Source organism: Sciurus carolinensis, chromosome 2, assembly GCF_902686445.1.
Source record: "Sciurus carolinensis chromosome 2, mSciCar1.2, whole genome shotgun sequence".
Lineage (NCBI taxonomy): Eukaryota > Metazoa > Chordata > Mammalia > Rodentia > Sciuridae > Sciurus > Sciurus carolinensis.
Window position 1 is genome coordinate 3,848,292 of NC_062214.1, and position 19,501 is coordinate 3,867,792.

General features: G+C 51.2%; 1 protein-coding gene across 10 annotated transcripts in view; it reads right to left on the reverse strand.

Moving 5' to 3' along the window:
- The window catches only part of Znf831 (zinc finger protein 831), an 81,479-nt gene that overhangs the window by 19,982 nt on the left and 41,996 nt on the right, over positions 1–19,501 (reverse strand). The window contains exon 5 of one of the 10 annotated variants that reach the window (XM_047541788.1): positions 16,391–16,565. The exons of the other annotated variants lie outside the window; for them this stretch is intronic. Coding sequence (XP_047397744.1) covers positions 16,546–16,565 — 20 coding nt within the window. The 3' untranslated portion in view covers positions 16,391–16,545. Of the gene's footprint in view, positions 1–16,390; positions 16,566–19,501 lie in introns of those variants that run through there. 10 annotated transcript variants of the gene reach the window in all.

Sequence of the window (19,501 nt, forward strand, 5' to 3'; positions counted from 1 at the left end):
TCACAAATTCTACCTTAAAAAATTAGTAGTCTATTTACCTCAGAAATATTTCTCCTGCCTATGGGGACCCAAGGCCATCCGTCTTCCACACGGGGCCTCCGCAGCCCCTCTTGCCGGAAGACAACCCGGGACACGCTCCTCCATTACGATGGTTCTCTGAGGGGGAGAAAGCGGGGCCCACCTGCTAATAAATACCGAGAGCGGATGGGATTGATGAAATACTACAGGATAAACAATAAAATTTAAAATAGGCTTCTATCTAGAAACAAGCCCTGTGGTTCTTTTTTATACATATGTAGGTAACATCTCTCCTCTGATGATAGGCTCAGGGTATATTTTCTCAGTGAGGATTCTAATGCAGTTCCTATCAAATATTTTCAAGAAAAATATGAGTAATTTACTTTTCCAATAATGGCTCAGCTGGGCAGAGACGGTGGTGGACTGAGCTCACGTGGCAGCCTGAAAGGACCCGGCCTGCCTGTGTTCCAGAAATGCTAATTAAACCATGCATCACAGGGAAAGCGCGTGGGTGAGGGGGAGACCCTGGGACAGAGGGCAGAGCTGGCCTCCGAGGGAACGCTGTGGAGGCGGCCACGCTGGACGCTTCCGGGAGAACAAAGCAGAACTCTGTGGGTGAGAGGCTGACTGTGGAGAAGCCGAGTGGACCGGCCAGGTGACCAAGGTCAGCACCATCAGCCATGAGTCGTGCCAGCGGCACCGGTCCTCTGCAGTCCTTCTCCTCAACGCCCACAGGCCTCGCCAAGGGGTGAGAGGAACACCACGCAGATCGGAGGCCACCAGGATGCTCAGCTGCGCTCCCCCAAGTGTGGTCGGAAAGAAGGATGGCGAAGGAGCAGCCACAGCCCAGAGGAGCCGAGGGGATGTCAACTGAATGTCGTGTGGGATTCTGGGGGAAATTAGGGAGAACTGAATAAACCACACAGTTTCTTGAGCCATAATGTGTCCAACAGTGAGTGCATCCCCGTGTGGAATCAGCCCCCCGTGATTGGGGACTGAGCACGGAGTACGTGGGAACTCTTACCGTCACGACTTCTCTGTAAATCTAAAACTGCGGCAACGTTAGGAGTCTATCTAAACTTAAGAACCCACCCAAGGCCCTAGGTGTTCTTGAAGCACTGTGCAAACTCCTTTCTCCTGGGGCAGACTTTGGGGGACCATGTCTTTCACTTCTATTGCTTCGAGTGTCTCCAAACCTTGACTGATGGTAAGAGCCTTCTGGAAATTCACGTTTTTGCCCTGTTCCTGGGACTCGGGTGAGGGCACCCTGCCCTGAGGAGCTTCCCCCTCAGTAGGCCTTGTCTGTCAGTGCTCCCATCCACCTTCCTCGACGGTAGTGGGGACATTATGCCCTCCATGTAAACAGCCGGCAGAGCCCCTACAAACCAAGTCATGCAGCCTTTATTCAAAATGATTTAGAGTTTCGAGTCGGCCACAGTGCCAGGTCCAACAAATCGGGGGCCGGGGTCCCACACCCCTGAGGTGGTCCCAGCACTCGGCTTCCCAGCCAGCTGCCAGGCTCAAGCTCTGTCTCTGCCACCTGTGGACAATGGCACCGAGGCAGGTTACGCCCTCGCTGGGCCTCACGGTCCCCATCCACACAGTGGGCTGAATCCCAGCCCTTCCAGCAGGGCAGGCTGAAGGAATCAAGTGCGTGGATGCCACGCACCCAGCCCAGGATCTGGAGAGCCTCCAACACCAGGGCCACTGCTCCCGGACCATCAGCTCCACAAGGAGTGGCCTGTCCCAGCTGCCAGAGTCCAGCCTCTAAAACACCGCAGGCAGCACATAACAGGTGCTCACTGAAGACCCCTCCACCAGCTTAGTGCATGAAAACTAGGCAGCCTGACTCGAAAGCTACGTTCCAGGCTGTCTTTCCACTCCATTCCACAGCCATGTACAGTCCCTGCTGGGAGGCCACCGTAGGAACCCCGGGATCCCAGGAGGCTCACACAACTCTGTGGGGTCACGCCTTCGTGTAAACCATAAGTTCAGCAGAGAATGTGAGGCTTCTGCAGGGGTGACCTAAGAAGGCGGCAGTGACTCAACGGAGGAGGCAGGAGGAGAAGCAGCTCACGTGCAGCCTGCGGGTCCCCTCCCAGGCCAGACGGCAGCTCATCTATCACCAGGAGGGGGACGCAGGGCGTGGAGGGGCTGGGAGGCACAATCGCACCTTCTAGACTCCTGGACACCTACATGCCGGCACGCAGCCACTCTTCAACGCAGCAGGGACATGCTTTCCTCCACTGGATGTGTGAGTCCTGTATTTTTTTTAAATTTGACGTCTTACTGTGCTGAGAATAACAGGGATGAGACGCCTCCTGCCTGGAAGGATGCAGGTCAAGACACGAACAGAAGACTTGGCGTTGCTGGCCTGGACACTAATGGTATTATTCTAAGGAAGAAAAGCTTGGACTTCGTACCAGTCCTGCTTGTGTCTTAACTCAGACCTACTTCTGATCCTTCCTCTTAGTAGCATGAAGCCTTCTTTCTAGCAGGATGCATTGCTGCTGTGCTAAAACCGAGACTTCCCAGTTTTCCTTGCTGTCAAGCATAACCAGATAACTCAGTTCTGGTCAGAGATGTGAGAAGAAGTGATAAGTACAATTTCCAAGGTATGTCATCAAGGGAAAGTAGGTACTCTCCCTTTCCCTTTTCTCTTTCCTCCTGGTTGGAATGCAGATCTAATGGTAGGAGCTGGAGCAGCCATTCTAGACCATACAAAAGGAAAAACCTATGGTGAAGAAAGCAGAAGACCAAAATGGAAGGAACCCAGGTCCCCACACACCACGGAGCCACCATGAGAGCCTCAGACGATTTCTATCCAATGGCTATTTGTGAGAGAAACTTCATGCATCTTTTCAAGCCTGTTGCTATTCTCAGCCTTCATGAGAAAAGCCCAAACTTTACATACTCCTGCTGCGATGAGACACGGTGATGTGAGGGCATAAGCTTCAGCCTCGTCTCTAAATGTTAGTTATCCCCCATAAGCTTGGCAAATTGTCCAGGTCTGCCGACCACCAAGCATCTGCCTCACCATTTTGCTACATCTGCAAATGCTGACGACCAGGGACCAGCCAAGGACAACCCACAGGGCAAACCTCACCCGCCGCCAGGCTTTGCAGACCAAGTTTCGACTTACACCCACACATGGCATTTACCTATCGCAGGCTTTCTGCACGCAGCAGTGGGTTGAGTCGCTGTGACCGGAAGTGCGTGCTCAGCAAAGCCACAGCTGCCTCTGCGTGTCATTGCATGGCACCTCACAGAAACACCTTGCCAAAGCCCGGCCTAGACCGTCACCACCTTAAAATGGTTCGTGATTTCTCCTGGTTGCTTAGCTGAGATTTTTTTTAAATAAATAAACTAGGACGGCGTCCGCTGGAAGCTGTGAGCTTGCTGGGTGACACTGAAGGCGTCCACACGCACACCCCCCAACTCTTCTCCTCCTCCCTCCCCCTCCCTCCTTCCTCCTCCCCCTCTGGTGCTGACCACACATGCGCACAGTCCCCATGCTTAGCCTGCACATTTTAATTACAGTTCTTCAGTGCGGAGCATGCCACTCCTGGGGGTTTCAACTCGGTGTTTTTTCTCCTTCTGCTTAGATTAAAACAGAGAATCCCTTCTCTACATACAACCAAATTTCACTCTCCTTTCAGAATGTAGCACTTCAGCCTAGCAAGACTTAGGGGTTCCCGTTTCAGTTCCTTTTCTGATCACTTGGAGCACACATTAAATTCCACTTTTTGACCCAGTTATCCCACTCCTCGGTTTATACCCAGAGGACTTAAAATCAGCATACTACAGTAACAGCCACATCAATGTTCATAGCGACTCAATTCACAATTGAGCTAGATTGTGGAACCAACCTAGATGCCCTCCAACAGATGAATGGATTTAAAAAAAAAAACTGTGGCATATATACACAATGGAATATTATTCAGCCATAAAGAAGAAGAATATTATGGCATTTGCAAATAAATGGATGGAATTGGAGAATATCATGCTAAGTGAAATAAGCCAATCCCAAAAAACCAAAGACCGAATGTTTTCCCTGATAAGTAGATGATGATATATAATGGGGGTGGGAGGGGAGTGAGAGAAGAATGGAGGAACTTTAGATTATGTAGAGAGAAATGAGAGGGAGGGGGTAAGAAAAATGGTGGAGTGAGACAGACATCATCACCCTGTGTACATGTATGATTACACAAATGGTATGAATCTATATTGGGCATAACCATAAAAACAAAATGATGTATCCCATTTGTGTACAGTGAATCAAAATGCAGTCTATAAAAAATAATCAATAAATAAATAAATAAATAAGTCTTAGTGTAGGGCTGGGCTGGGCCTCAGTGGTGAGGCACATGTGAGGCACTGGGTTCAATCCTCTGCACCACATAAAAATAAATAAACAAAATAAAGGTATTGTGTCCATCTACAATTAAATTAAAAAAAAAAAAAGTCTTAGTGTAAAGAGGTTATTTCCCAAAAATATTATCCCTCAGAAAAGAGAGCCGCCCTATAACCAAATTCATACAAAGCCTCCATTTTGCATGGACAGTGCATGCCCATCAGTGGTCAAAACATGCGATGGTTTCCACTCAGCCATGGTAGAAAACTGAAGTGCATTCCTTAGAAACTGAACTTGCAGGTCTGAATCTGGATCTGTTCCTGGGCTCCCTCTCGGTACCTACTCTCAGGACGCTGGGTGGCGACGAGCAGCCCAAGCAGGGAACCACCCATCCTCTGCTGTGGACGGTTGAGCCAGGCTGTGCCACAGGTCAGGGGGACCAATGCACTGTGGCCATTAGGTGCTTTCAGCTTATGGTGGGTCTATGAGGACAAAATCTCATGGTAAATTGAGGAGCATCCACATTTTCTTTTGAATTATAAAACACTGTTTAGGAGAGCATGTTAGCCTAAAATCAGTGCCTGTTTCGGTCACTCTGAGACGGACAAAATTAGTTTGAAAAAAGGTGAGGGGAGGCAGCACCTTGAACACACCGGGGGGCCTCGTTCTGGGGCATTTGATAAACAATTACAAGCCCCGGATGTTGTAAACAAATCCCTAAAGGCAGCTTTAAAGAGCAAAGCAGAACGTGCTTGTGTGTGGAAATTGCAAAGGGGCCCCTCCTGGAGGGGTGATAGCCACTGCCCCATGTCAGGGAAGAGGGCTGCTCTGCCTCTGCTTGGGTCCCAGAAGCGCTCTGTCTCAAAGTGCCGGGGGGGGAGAGTGAAGTGCTGCGCTCTGAAACCCATTAGATGAGTCAGACCAGTGGTTCCAGCGATGACAAAGGCCTTATCAAAGACGCTCGTTACAAGTTCAGCTGGAGCTGTGTCGTGAGAAGCAGCAGAATACAAGGTGTCACCGAACTAGTTTATGTAATGGGTGATTTAAAGGGACCGAGGCCACGAGACTGATGAACCAAACATGTGCTCCCAAACTCCTTCTGATCTTTGTGCTGCCAACAGGGCTGGCTCTGTACTGGGCCCCAGTGATGAACACCTGCATTGGTAATTTGCAGGCGACCGGCTCCTGGGTTCCTGTCTAAGCCACCTCTTGCAGGTATACTCCTGGAGGAACTTGAAGGGAGAAAGAGGAGTGGGCATAGATAGGCCTAGATGTGCACCAGTAGCTTGAGATCGACAACTGCTCTTCTCTGAGTTCAGCATCCCTCCTCAGTGTCCCTTCAGGGAACAGCCCTTCCCGGTATAAAATGGGTGATACATTCTACCCACAGGGCCAAGGAGTGGATTCAAGGCTAGCTGTGAAACCCAAACCAGAGGATGCTGGAATACTGGTTAGAAATCTTTGCTGAGAGGGTAGTGGGTAAGCCCAGGCCACTGGGGGCCACCAGTGGCCCAGTGGTGAAGACAACCCAGAAGGAAATCAACTCTGATTTGAGGGGTGGCACTCAGGGTCCTGGCCGTATTGCCGAAGTCCTGGATCCAGCTGGAGCTATGCTGGGTTTCTTCATCATGTGAGCAAACAAATTATCAATTGTGCTTAAACCTTTTTGAGTTGGATTTTAGTCCCTTGCTACTAAGCATTGTGACTGATGCCTCTCTGCTCTTAAGACATTGCAGGTTCCTTATGTCCTGGCGATCTGCTGACCCCGGCACCTGCCGGACCATATTCAAGGTGGGATTAAAGATTTGCCTAATGTCAACTGAAGACAGACTTAAAATTCAAGGCTCGATCATCTTCTCCTTTGTCCCGGGTGGCATCTAAGGTGCCCACATTGGAAAGGCAGTCATGACTTTGATGGAAGAAGCCAGTCTTTCCATAAGGAGGCACTGCCCGCCCACGTTGATTAATCTAGTCCCTATTCTTCCCAGCAAGCTAATGGAGAAAGCATTGTTTCCTTCCTTATCTAACTACCCAGATGACTGCTTGGTGACACCTCGAATTTATTGAGTGGCAAAGCAGGAAGCAAAGAAGAAATATGTCCTGTGTCCTCAGAAGCATCGAGAGACTCAAGCTGTCGGGAGTGAAGTGCGTCTTGCTAAACTGGCTGCAGAAGATTGGAGAAGAGATGGGAAAACAAACACAGAACCAAACAAATGGAGAGCCTCCGGGGCTCTTCAAGGAGACTCGAGGAGCAAGCCAGGCCCGGCGCTCTCCCAGCCGAGTAACTTACAACTGACTAAAAATGTCTCCCACTTCTTAATTAAAAAAAAAAAAAAAAAAAAAATCGACAATATTTATGCATTGAATCTATAATGAAATGTTACTTAAATGAATCCAAATTAATTAAAATTAGACACAACAGAACACAACAAGCAGGAGTTCATGAGTGGAAGGAAGAGCATTTCCCTCGCACTTGGCAGTCTGCAGCAGTCCTCCCGAGTGAAGAAAGAGAAAAACCCCAAGAAACACAAACCACACAGACACAGGGAGCCGTTTTCAAAGGGAAACAAATCACTTTCGTATTAAAACATACAAAACCATTTTTGAACCATTAACATGTGGATTTTTAAAAATCCATAGCATCATATTTAATGCCTTGACCCAAGGAAGTGGGAGCACACGTCCTTGGTCCTCGGTGACCTTTAAGGTGCTGCCTTTTGGAATCACTGCAGCCAGGGGTTTCTGCTGTTTTCTCTGTAAACTTGGGGGTCCTTTAAAGGTGCAGGGTTTGGGACCACGATGGGAACGCAGGGAGATGCGCTTGGTCTACCCTCAGGAAGCAAGGCCTCACAGGCAGCCTCTGCCCTGGGTGCAGGAAGCAACCTCAGCCAGGGCTGTGCCAGGCAAGGAGCAGTCAGATCTGTGGAAGCCACGGGACAGCTAGAGCAGGTGGGAGTCAGAGCTTCAGGGCACCAGGGTATGCCATCAGCTAGGGCTGGAGAGCAGAGGCAGCCACATGGGGACCTCAGGACCGTGGGAAGCCCACAGAGAGCCAAGGGTGCAGAGTGCCTGGGCTGGCGAACAGCTGGGTGAGCAGAACACACAGCTGAGGTGGGGGCAGAGTCTCCAGGGATTAGAAGACACCCCCCACCCCATGAAAAGCAGGAGCCCTCTGTATTCTCCCAGGGAGAGAAAGAGGACTTGTTTTTCCCAAATCCATTCTCCCCCAAAGAGTTGTGGCCACACCAGCTTCAACACTTGGCTCAAGTGGACTGCCCGTGGGGCACTGGATGCCGGGAGAGATGGCAGCCCCCTCGGCATGCCCCCCCAATTTCCCCTTGGGCCGCTGGCAGCTGGTAAAGGGAAGCTCTCAGACTAGCTGTGCTCGGGCTCAGGTGTGTGTGGATCACCATTATGTAAAAACTAGGAGATTTACTTAATGCAAAACTCTGTTTCTGGCTCCTCTCTGGAGGGAAGTGAGTAAGCATGAGTCGGCACCCTGTCAGCATCCAGGAGCTGAGATCTACATGATGCAAAATGTTGTTTCCCAAATCGTATATTCTGGGGGCACTGTAATTATCACCCCTTTCTACAGACGGGGAAACTAAGGCACGGAAGAGCTGAGATACATCTCTGAGACCACAGGTGGGAGGACTCGGACCAGAGCCGGCTGCTCCGGCTTCTCGGGCTCAGCGTCCTCTCCGCCCGGCGCGCTGCTGCCTCTCCGGGCAGCCTGCTCCACGGGCTCTCCTTCCTGCCCGTCTGCTCCGGAACATCTGCTTTTTAAATATTTTTCCGTGTGCTTTTAACAAACATGGTAGTTCGGAAAGAGAAAACGAGTGCGTTTCCATGTTGGCAGGCAGGGAAACATCTCGCCCCGCACGGAGCCCGCCAGCCCGCGTCCTGCGCTGGAACCCGGGTTCCGCCGTGCACCGCGCCCTCTCGGGGCAGCGGGGCCCCCAAGGGTCCTTCGGCAACCCGCATGTCCTCTCTTTCTTTTTCCCCCACCTCTCAGCCTCGACCCTAGAATGCCAGAGAAGCCCCCCATCTCTGTCCCGGCCTCCCCCAGCCCCTGGCGCGCCTGGTCCCGGCGGGGCGCCGCCTCCTCGGTTGGACCGGTTCTTCCTCCCGCACATCTGGGTGGGATGCACGTGAGGGCAATAAACGAGATAAACAGGCGGGGGTCGCCTGCGTGCTGAGACCCGGCGAGGGTCGCCCGATCATCGGGGTCCAGCCCGCTTCAAAAAGCACCAGGGCGCTGGGGTCCACTCCCGGCCCTCCCGCGCGGGCTTCAGCCTGCTCTCCTCGGGCCACCCGACCGCCCAGGGCATAACCCAGAGGGCGGCGAGGGGCTCGGCGGTGGGCGCAGACCCCCGACCGGCCGCGGGAGCTGGCGGCCGAGCGCGGGCTGCCCTTCTCGCAAACGGCGCTAGGGGGCGCCGTTGAAGCTTGCAAGACGATTTCCCATCAAATACAAAGTCATGCTTCGCTTTTTTCCGGGTAATAAATTCACAGAGCTTGTTTTTTAACCCCCACCAGAGGTTAAAATAGTTTCATAAAAAGTTTTGGTAAATTCATGGGTAACTTTTTGAGGTTATGTGAGGTTGTTGTCAAAAAAATAAAAAGAAAGGAAAAGAGAAAAACAGCCTTTTTCTCCGCTCATGTAAGCGCCGGAGTCACGGAGCCGTGAAGGCGGATGGGAGGGGGGCTCGGGCTTTGTGTTTTTCCAGAACAGTCCACGCAGCGCCGAGGCCCCCAGCCCCCCGGGTGCGGGCGGGTGGGGTCGCGGCAGGGTGGGGGAGACGCGAGCGGTTGCCCACGGCCCCCACCGCACCCGGACACCGAGCTGCCGCATAGAAGCAGTGCTGCACCACGGCTACCGATCTTTCCATGGCTCTCTGCCCGGCGTCCGGGGGGCGAGGGCTGTTCAAGGGGGTTTTGCCCATTTCCCCGCTGTGGGCAGGCTGGAATAGAGCAAAAGTTACAGTTCCTAGGTAAGGGTTAAAAAAACGAAGAACAAGAACAAGAACTTTTATCAGATTGATAAGAAGAGAGACAAGAGGAGGCAGGAGGAAAACAACGCAGTTAAGGGAGGGGGCGTCGTGCATTAACTATGATTCAGACTCAAACGCACCGAGTTCATTTTTCAATCTGCCTTTAGCTAGGGGAGAAAAATAAGGAAATTATGGAAAATTGAGAAACAAACATCTCGGAGAGTGCTTTGCACCCGGGGGTGCTTAATGAACACTTAATAATTTCAAACTCTGGTACTTAGAAAAATGGCTTTTGTCCATTCCCGGCACGCCAGGTGCCTCATAGCGAAAACGGAAAGCTGAAAATGACTGAAAATGATGGCTAATGTCTATGCAGAGGGTGGTACAAAAATCACTTTTTCATGTCTCTGAAAGTTAAATAAGCAGCCAAGATTTTAAGAGTTCCAGCAGAGGGAAAATGCTGGAACTGAACTTGCATTTCTTCCCTTCAACGTATGAACTTGGACGTGACTCCCAATTAGGATGGGGAATGGCCTTGACATCCACCTCCTGACCCCTGGGGCCATATTGAAAATCAGATGAGGAAAAACATTTGGAGGAAACTCCAGCGGGGAAGCAGGAAGCAAGCTTGTTGTTGGAACAGATTCTCCATGCCCGTGCAGCGCCAGCGTCCAGGCCTGGGGCCGCCCGGGTGGTGCATCTGTCTGCAGGCAGAGAGGGCCCGAGGCAGAGCAGGTTTCAGGGAGGCTGAGCCGAGCTGGGGCTGCAGCTCAGGAGCCACTCTTGTTCTCTGGTGCCCCAGCCGGTCTGACTGCAGGAGGGACAGCACTGCTCAAACCCAAGCCTTCTGAATATCCTGTCCTCTGGGTGGACGAGACTCCGGGGCTCACTGACACCCTTTCATTGTCTTCTCTAGACTGAAAACTGAGTGCACCCCACGACCCATGCCCTGCCAGTCACACCTCACGCAGGGAGCTCACATCCTATAACTGGGTCTCTCAACTACCCATGGGGCAAACGAGCCAGGCTTCTGGGGTTTCCAAGGGTCACAGTAAATGAAAAATGGTCTCGGAAGCTGCACCCCCATTTCACAGATGAAGACCTGAGAAACTAGTAAAAGTCAGGACGCAAATGAATTTTTTTTTTAAATCCCCACACAAAATCTCCTGCCCTGTACCCCCTCAGCCTCAAAGGAAGCGGAGAGGGGTCCTTGCTTTGCAAAGTCAGCTGGGCCAATTGATTGCAAAGACTTGGAGGCGCCTGGCATTAGAAGGAGCAGATGCTCCTGTAAAAACAAATGAAATAAACAGAATCATGTTCTCGAATTCTAGCTAGAGGTTGAGACCTAACCTCTCCTGATTAAAAGGGAGATTAGGAAAGGGCTAGGCAGGTGCCAAATGCATATTTAGCATCAGGCTCAGACTTTCTCCATGACGCCATCAAGAGGCTTAAAGGGATTGAGATGCGAATTGCCTTCTGTCACTTAGGGTGGACCACCTGGGGCTACTTCCCACCCCCAGGCCCCATCCCGCCTCACCTTAAGATTAACCTTAAAGGCTCCCCTTCCTCCCAAGCCAAAGGGTCTTGCCCCTCAGGAGGAACAGGTGGCAGGTGGAGGGTGATGGCGGGGGGGGGGGGGGGGGTAGAAAGATGAGCCCTGTTCCCTTTTTTGAGGGTAGCTCGTGAAAGTGCACCCCATTTGTGTCCCCTTGCCAGGCCTGTTGAGCTCTGTGCCTGAGATCCATATTTCTCATCCTGCCTTGTCCTCCAATTGAATTCAGCTACCGGCTTCAGCAAGTCACAGAGGAAAATTCTAGAACAAACCTCAGGCTTCATTTGTAGCCCTCTGCTAAGAAGGGGCTCTCTCGGCCCAAAGGTGAAAATCATTTTCAGAAAGTCTTTCAAAGGGAGACTCACCCTCGTCTCAGGTTTGGGACTGAAGATGTTAACCCCCCACCACCAGCACAGACTCTTTAACATAAACACCACGTCCCTTTTTCAAAAAGCACCCATCTACCTCTCTGTAAATGGCCTTCCCGCCTTGAGCACCCACTGCCCACTGAGGGTCAGCAGAGCACAGGTGGTCTGCTTTCCCTCCCCCTGCGGGCACAGAAATCAAAATTCTGAATGAGTTTCTCCATTTCTACAGGAATCTATTAGTAATTGCCAAGGGGAACGCTTAGCATTTCAGATAAATAAGTAAATAGTAGTTAAGTGCTGTGCGCCTCCATTTCCTGCAGTTTAGTGTGTATGGCAAAAATTCTTTACGCTCCAAGGAGGGAGACAAGAGGACAGAGAGTACCAGCCTTGGTCCCTGCAGGCCGTGACACGGCCCCTGCCGTGGGCGGGCGAGGGGCCTCGGGCTGGGAGCGGGGAGCGCGGCCCGCGCTCTGTTCCTGTTTACGCAGCTCTGCTGCTCCCTCCAGCCGGTCCTGTCAGCATCCTTGGCTGGGAAGCTTAATCATATCAGTAAGCTCACCGACCGCATCTGTAATGACTTGTTTACCAGTCTGTGCGGCTCCCCTCGCCAGGCTGCGCTCTCCCAGAGGACAGGGGCCATGTCATGTCCCCATTTCCCTGTCCCCTGCGCCCACACACCGCCTGGCACAGAGAGGCCCCAGTAATTGCCTGTGAACCTCAGGCTGGGTGACTCTCAGTCCCCAGCCAGTCCCTGAGCTCCTTGAAGAGGCCCGCGCCATCTTCTGTTCCTCTCCTCTGGGGGCTGTAGAGACTCAACTGCTCCCAAGTATTCGCTTCTTTGCATTAAACCAGGAGAAAGAAACAGTTCTCAGGCTACATGGAGGAGCAGCAACACCCATTGTGTTTCCCTGCCTGTCCCCTCTTCTGCTGGGGATCATCTGTCCTTTACTCTTCATGGCTATAGCGGAGGTGGTCCCGACCCCTTCTCTGAGGTCCCGACCTCAGGCCTGGTCTCTCAACATCCCAGGGGCAAAGTCAAGGGCCAGTGAGATTTAGTTTGGGCTCTTGGGTTATGAAAAGTGACCAGCTCACATAAGCATGGAAAGGTGGAGCAGGTCCAGAGTTGCCAAGTGACAGAAAGAAACTGAGTCCTGCTGACATTAATGGAAACTCTTGATCCAGCCAGACCTGAAGCCATCTCACTCTGTTACATGAGATAATTATTTATTTACTTTTCTTTCTTCTTTCTTTCTTGCTTTTTCAGGCAAATTTGAATTAAGTCTCTTTTTCTCACAATCCAAAGAGTTCTTCATAACACAGGTATGCAGAATTTAAACTTCTGCAACATTTCAAAATAAGATAACCAGGGTATCTGTTTGGGAATAATGAAAGCTTTGAAAAAGAAACACGCTATCATATTGACAGTCACAGCTCTGTGAGCCTTCTCATTTTATCCAGGGAGTCTAGACTGTGACCCCAAATCCCAACCTAAGCCAGAAGGTACTGAGAAATTCATCTCTCTGGCTTCTGTTTACCATGAGGAATGAGGACGCTGCTCAGTCTTTGACGAAAGCTCGCATACTGCTGTTTGCTTTCTGAGTCCCCCGAGGCTAGGCTTCTCTGAGCTTGCTGGGAGGCAACTGAGTAACACTCGGGCCTCAGCAGCCTGCAAATCAATTAATCTCTTTTGCAAATTGCTAACCGGGTCTAATGAATTGGCTAGGCACAGAGGAAGTCCTGCGTGGCTCTGTGTCCTTTACAGTGACAAGACTCTCCCGGAGCAGGCTGAGACATCGTGCCTCTGCTGAGGAACAAATCTATTAATATTTGGAGAGAACATCAAATTGCGCCCAGTGGACTTAAAGTTTGGTCAAGAGAAACTCAACTTCTCTGTGATCTAAAAAGAAAAATAGTCTCATCAACCTCCACGTTCTTGCTCCCTGAATGGTGCCCCTGCTTCCTGGGGCAGAAGGGGAACAGACCCTGGGAGAAGCAAGGCGGGCGGGGCAGCCCCCAGGCCCGGCACCAAAGGCAGCCCCTCGCCCGCCTTGGGTTCAGAAGATGAAGCCCCATGAGGTGGAGGAAAGGGAAGCTGCTCTAATAGAACCTGAGACCAGTTTGGGAGTCCTATTAGAAGGGCACAGCATGGCACCCAGAGACCCCTCCTCTCAGTGACTCTTCCTCCAGGGTCTTCCCCAGAGGGACCCTCTGCTGGGGCTGAGGCGACAGGAAGCATCAGATGGACCCCCAGGCAGAGCGAAGCCCAGGAGATGCCCAGTCTCCTGGTCAGCAGAGAAGGGTGGCATCCAGAAGCCTTCCCACCCAGAGTCCCTATCCCTGGTCACCAGCTTGAGATGGATGGACAGTCAACAGTGTGGAGGGACAACTGTCCTCGAGCCAACGTGATGTGCAGGGGGCTTGAGTCCCACAACTGCACGTGCAGCAGATGCACCCCAAACCCCACTTCATTTCTATCTGGGAGGGTGTTGGGTTGCGGAGGGGCCACGCCGGGCGAGAGCTTCGACCACCGCATGATGATGCGTTGGAAGAAGCGCTGTCCTCAGTTTCAAGTGTCACTAAAGACGAATGTGACCTTTCTTGTTCTCTGGGTGGGCACCGCTTTGCCCAAGCTCTTTCTAAGGGTGAACCTGGTGGGCCACCACCCGTGGCTCCTTGTTCCTGCTCCGTCCTCCTCAGCCCTGGTACCTTGTTCTCATGGTGATCTTTGTAAAACCCAAATGTGATGCTCTGCCCCTGCCCTAATCCTGCCTTGGGGCCTCTTTGGTTTCAGAAGAAAGACCAGGTCACCTCTCACCTTCGGGCACATACTGCCACCTCGGCACAGGCAGCTCCCCTGCAGCGGACCCCCGGGCAGTGCCTCAGAACTTAGACCTGCACTTCCAAAGCTGCTGGGGACCCCACCTTGGTGAGCCCGAGAAGGAGGGTGTGGCAGGGTGTCCCGAGGCCTCTGCAGTTGGCTCTGTTGGGTGTGAGTCCCTAACCCTAACCCTACCAAAGCCAGGGAAGGACTAGGTCGGCCACAAGCCCAGGACGAGCCCATGGACAGAGAAAAGGGGACCTGGCAGAACAAGAGTCTCAGGGAAGGGACCCCCTGGAGGCCAGGGAGAGGCCTGATCTTAGGTGGGTCACAAGCACAGAGTCAAACACACCTAAATGACGCTGTTTCCTATTTTAGTTGACTCTTCTGATCATAGAAGGAAGGAAGCCCTCACTGGACACCGACGTGGCCGTGAGGTCTCCCTGGCCTTGCAGATCTCTTTCTAGCAGTGGGAATGTCCCAAGAGCTGGTAGACTTCTGTTCGCAGCAGATTCCCACTGGAATTTATTCACCGAAATGCATCATCTTCCTAACGTTCCCTTCGTGAACGTTCTCCATGTTTAATAGTGGTAAACATTTCTTTTAAAATGAATGTATTTTAGCTTTCTGTCCGTGAGCCTGGAGGAGAGACGGGGTAGTAAGCTCACAGGCCACCTGTGGGCACAATGGCTGTGGAGGGGGTTCGCGGACGACATGAATCCACACCGCCAACACCGCATTCCCAGGTGCTGGACGCCTCCCTGAGCCTCGGTTTCTCTGTCTGCACAACGAGAATGAAAGTTACACAAGTTTGTTTGGGGGATGAAATGTGGATAAGCTTCCTAGGTTTTAGAGAGTTTTCTGAAACCTCCCTTGGAAATGTGGCCCTGAACCTCGCGGTGTTGACTGTTATAAGCCATGCCAGCTGCAGGAAATTGCAAACCCATAAACTCAATGTAGTTCTTATCGTTCAATAAAACATCTCCCTCAATCAATATGACTTCAGATGTGTCATCGGGCACAGGGCCATGCTCAGCTCCTCTTCCGCGTTCCAATTTTAGTCTGTGTACCGGGAGAAGCGGCACGACTTCCAATGTGCCCAGCAAAAGCCCAAATAATTAACCTCAACCACATCAATGTTCTCTGTTCAGTGCCGCAAAATGCGTTTCTAAGGAAATATATAAGAGCACTCTTTCTACCACGGAATGTTTTAATGTATCCCAGCATCGGAGTAAATAGAACTGGTCTCAGTTAATGGAACAGGTCCTTTTAACACAGGGATTTCAATAATCATCATAATAATAAAAAGCTGATATGTCATCAGCCAGAAAGAGATGTACACGCAAACACAAAAACAGGGCAGACCTAATTACGAGATTCTTTTTGCAGCCCAGGGTCAATAACCGCGATGTCAAGAGAACGGTAACAAGCTGTGCGAGGGGCTTTAGGCTCTTGGAGAGAGAACATCCCACTCCAGGTCCCAAAGAACTGCAGCATCGGCGCCCACCCCACTGCCCACGTCTGGAAAGAGCTCTCACTCAGAGCAGCGGCCCCGTCCGAGTCATGCACCCACAGCGAAGGAGAGTCACGGGGCTCTTGCTCAGGCGGGTCAGCCCTGTGTGGACCTGTGGGATTTCAGTGTCTTTCTCTAACGAAAAACAACACAAGCCACGTGAGCCCACACACGCGGGAGCCACGCTGCTCTGCTCCAGGGAGACCCTGACTGGGGAACAGGCGGAGACGAGAACATTCCACGGCAGGCTGAAGGGATGGTCTTTGGCCGACTGGCGCCAGCTGGACCAGGTTGGCATGGAGTAATCACTTGGGTGGGGGGACCACCCCCATGCCGGGGCAGGTGCTCAAAGACTTAGGTGTTCCAGGTGAGGGTAGAAACCCCCCTGGGCCCCACGGCCCTCCCCTGGCCCAGGAGGACACAACTTCATTACCTTGCTCAATCCCCAGCACAACAAACCAATCCATTAAGATGTCATCACAGTTTTAGAGGCTTAATGCTAAAACCAAATGGCTCTCGCCTTACAGCAAGGCAGGGCCACTGGGGACTCTCCCACCCGCCTTCTGTGGGAGGGCTTGTTCATCTTCAGACAACCCGACGGATGCAGGGAGGGCCTTTGCACTCCCCCTCTTTTATCTCAGTAGGCCTCGAATAGATTGTGTGTGAACAGTTCTGTTCTGCATGCAAATCGTACCCTGGTGGTGGGTGTGCAGGATCTTCAAATCACCAGACTCCAGGTGATTTTTGCCTTGGAGGCTGTCCTTGGAAATGGTCCCACTCCAGTGTCAGGACTCTGGGCTAAAAGACGTGGCGGTGAGGTGACATCCTCCTGCTCAGTTGCTACCTTTATCTCCCCCGAACTTTCATCTTCAAAACTGGGGTGGCATGAGATGATTCGTAAGATGGAGGAGGACTGTGAGTCTCTAAGCTACAAGGTCAGCGGGGCACCTGGGTACAAGGCAGCAGAGATGCCTTTCAACTTGGTAAAGAGCATCCTAATTAACTCAGCTCATTGCAACTGGGGGAACATTAGGCAAAATTAACCCGTTCACAATGGGGACCAGAATTCCACAGTATGTAGGAAGGAATTAACATCCGAGAATTTATCCTAAAAATGAGTGCGACCAAATGTTGTGAAAATAAACTGTCAAGCCTATAAAGATCAAATAAAAATCCACCCTCAGCGCCAAGCTTTGAGTTGTTAAAGTCAACAAGAGTTCATTGTATCCTGCAATATGTATAGTCAGAAAAATAAGAGATTACACTCTATTTAGGTATGATCTATCAAAATGGATAAATGTATGTCATGTGCAACTAATTAAAACAAATAAAATTAAAAATTAAAACAGAGTTAATTGTAGGGACGAGGACGGAGTACATTTTTACACAAAATTGTGGGGTGGTCCAAGCAGCCACCCCTCACTTCCCATTTATTTTCATAGCAAGAACATCAAGAAGGATGCTTTTTTCCCCCAAAAGCACATTGTAGCATTTCACTGGTTTTCCAGGGGCTTCTCGTTGAACCTGGGTCAGCCACCTCCCTCTTGGAGTTATCACCCTGGCTAGTGTTCTCTTGTCACCCAGCCTGACTCCGCCCACGAGTGTGAATCATGCAGGTTTCCAACGGTCACTCCATCAAATTCATGACTTCTAACATTTGGCGGTCAATTTACAGCAACCCCTTATCCACAGGGGCTATCTTGCAGGACCCCAGGGCTGCCCGGAACTGTAGACACACCCAGCCCCACATCGACTCTGCTTTTCCCTATACCTACCTGCCTACCATAAAGTTTAATTTGTAAATTAGGCATACAAAGAGATTAACCATGATGACTGATGATCATATAGAACCATGATAGCAATATACTGAATAAAAGCTATTTCAAACTTACGAATTGCTTATTCCTGAAATTTTTCATTTGACATTTTCAGGCCACAGTGAGTTGATGGCAGGTGGGAAGTAGAGCCTTGAGTCAGAGGGGACCCCTGTACATGGACTGTGAAAATTAACAGGAAGGGCTTGGATGGAGGCAGAGAGAGAGAACTGAGAGGCGTCTGAATTTAGGGGAGGGTCCCACGCACCCTGGTTTAGTCAGCACATCTCGTGACTGGGGTGTCCCCTGCAGACCGTTTGGAGTATAAGATAGATGCTTCCTTTCCTTGGGACACTCAGTGACTTCATGTCCAAGCACCTGTCCCTTCAGTGAGACCAGGTGGCTCCCACCCAGTGCACACACAGCCTGACCCTCAAGTGAATGTGGACAAGGAAGGACATTCTTGGAAGCAGTGACTTGCCTGCACATTCCCGGTCACAGTTAGCTGGGGTCTCTGATGTGCCCACGGTGCTTAATAACTAAAGAGAAAGTTCTGGTCTGCCCCATCTGACCCCTTGCTGGAAACTTGTCTGGGAGGGACTCCTGGGTTTAGGTTTAAGAAAGAAAACGTCCTCGGGAGTGTCCCACGGCTCTGATCTATGTAGAATCTCATAAATTAGGTCTTTATCCCTCATAACTCCTCTGTCCTGCTTGCAGATGACTTCACCACACAGCCATCTGTTAATTCAAATGATTAGTACCAAGCTATTGGAATAGTCTAGAGAAGAGGGAAATTAAACATCTTTTGAAAAAAACATTTTTTAAAAAACATCCTCTCTCTCTCATCTTCCTAAGTTATTGACAGGAAGAATCTCCAAAATATAAAGAAGACAAAAAAAAAAATTCGCTAGGACATATGGCCGCCCCTGGACACAGGTGCTGCTGAGCACTGTTGTGAACGTCCTCCTCATGGGCTGGCGTATCAGGTTTAATGGTCGTCAAGACTGACGGTTGTCCTACCTTTTAACGGGCCAATCCCCTTCCTCAAAGATCATTCTCATTTCTTTGTTGGAGTCCATCAGGTTCCCAGAGTTCCAGCATTACAGGTCACCTAGGACAGACCCCTCCTCACTGTCCTCCCGTGGGAAAGAGGTCGCCCTCCCTCCCCACAACACACACTCGCACAGAGTGAAGGGGTTCCCCAGCCACGGATGGAGGGTCATCCGGCTCTGATCTCCCCACCAGGACCTGCCAGGTCAAGGAAGCTCCAAGCAGGCTGTCTATAAATGGGGCCGACCAAGGCCCAGCTTTAGGTGCCTTTGAAGTTACAGCATTTGGTCTTTTAACTAACGGCCAGGGCCTCAGGGGTGCCTGTCACTCTGCTGTGAAATATTGAGATTGGCAGGTGGTATAATCAACTCCTCTTGCTCCCTTGGTTCCGGGCAGTGTTTATTCTGATGCACTCTTTCTCTCTCGAACTCCATGTCCATCACGAGCTGTCGACCCCAGCTTGCAGGCAGCACGATCGGCCTTCCCTGGTCCCTCCCTGACACTTCAATAAGGAACAGAGGTGATTAATTCTCCCTGTGCCACTGCTTCCACCACATCTGCAGGCTCCTGCTGCTGCCCCCAGGGTCCATCCTCCACATCCTTGATAATTGCTGGGGCTGGAGGCCTTTGAAAAGGGGCAAGAGGGACCGAGGGACCGGGCTTCTAGCTCAACTTACTGCTCCAATAATAAACATGAAAGCACAGACATTTGTCACCACTGCGGGCTGTTCCCTGGGCATTGTCGCCTACGTGAGTGGGAGAGGGACCTAGGCTCCCAACAGGAATTGGTGATGGCTGGCCTCTGCTTTCTTATCTCTGTGTTAAAGTTTTGCTTCTGTTTGGGTCTGGACATAGTCCTTCACTGGCGCTGGACCTTGCTCTTGGGATCATGGTGTGACAAAGCCATGAAGTGCTGGTGTCAAGACAGGAAGTGTGTAGAAACCGGTTCCCCCAAAGGGAAGGAGCCTCAGGATCTCTGGGGCTCCTCCACTGGTCCTGCTGGGTGGGCACAAGACTCTG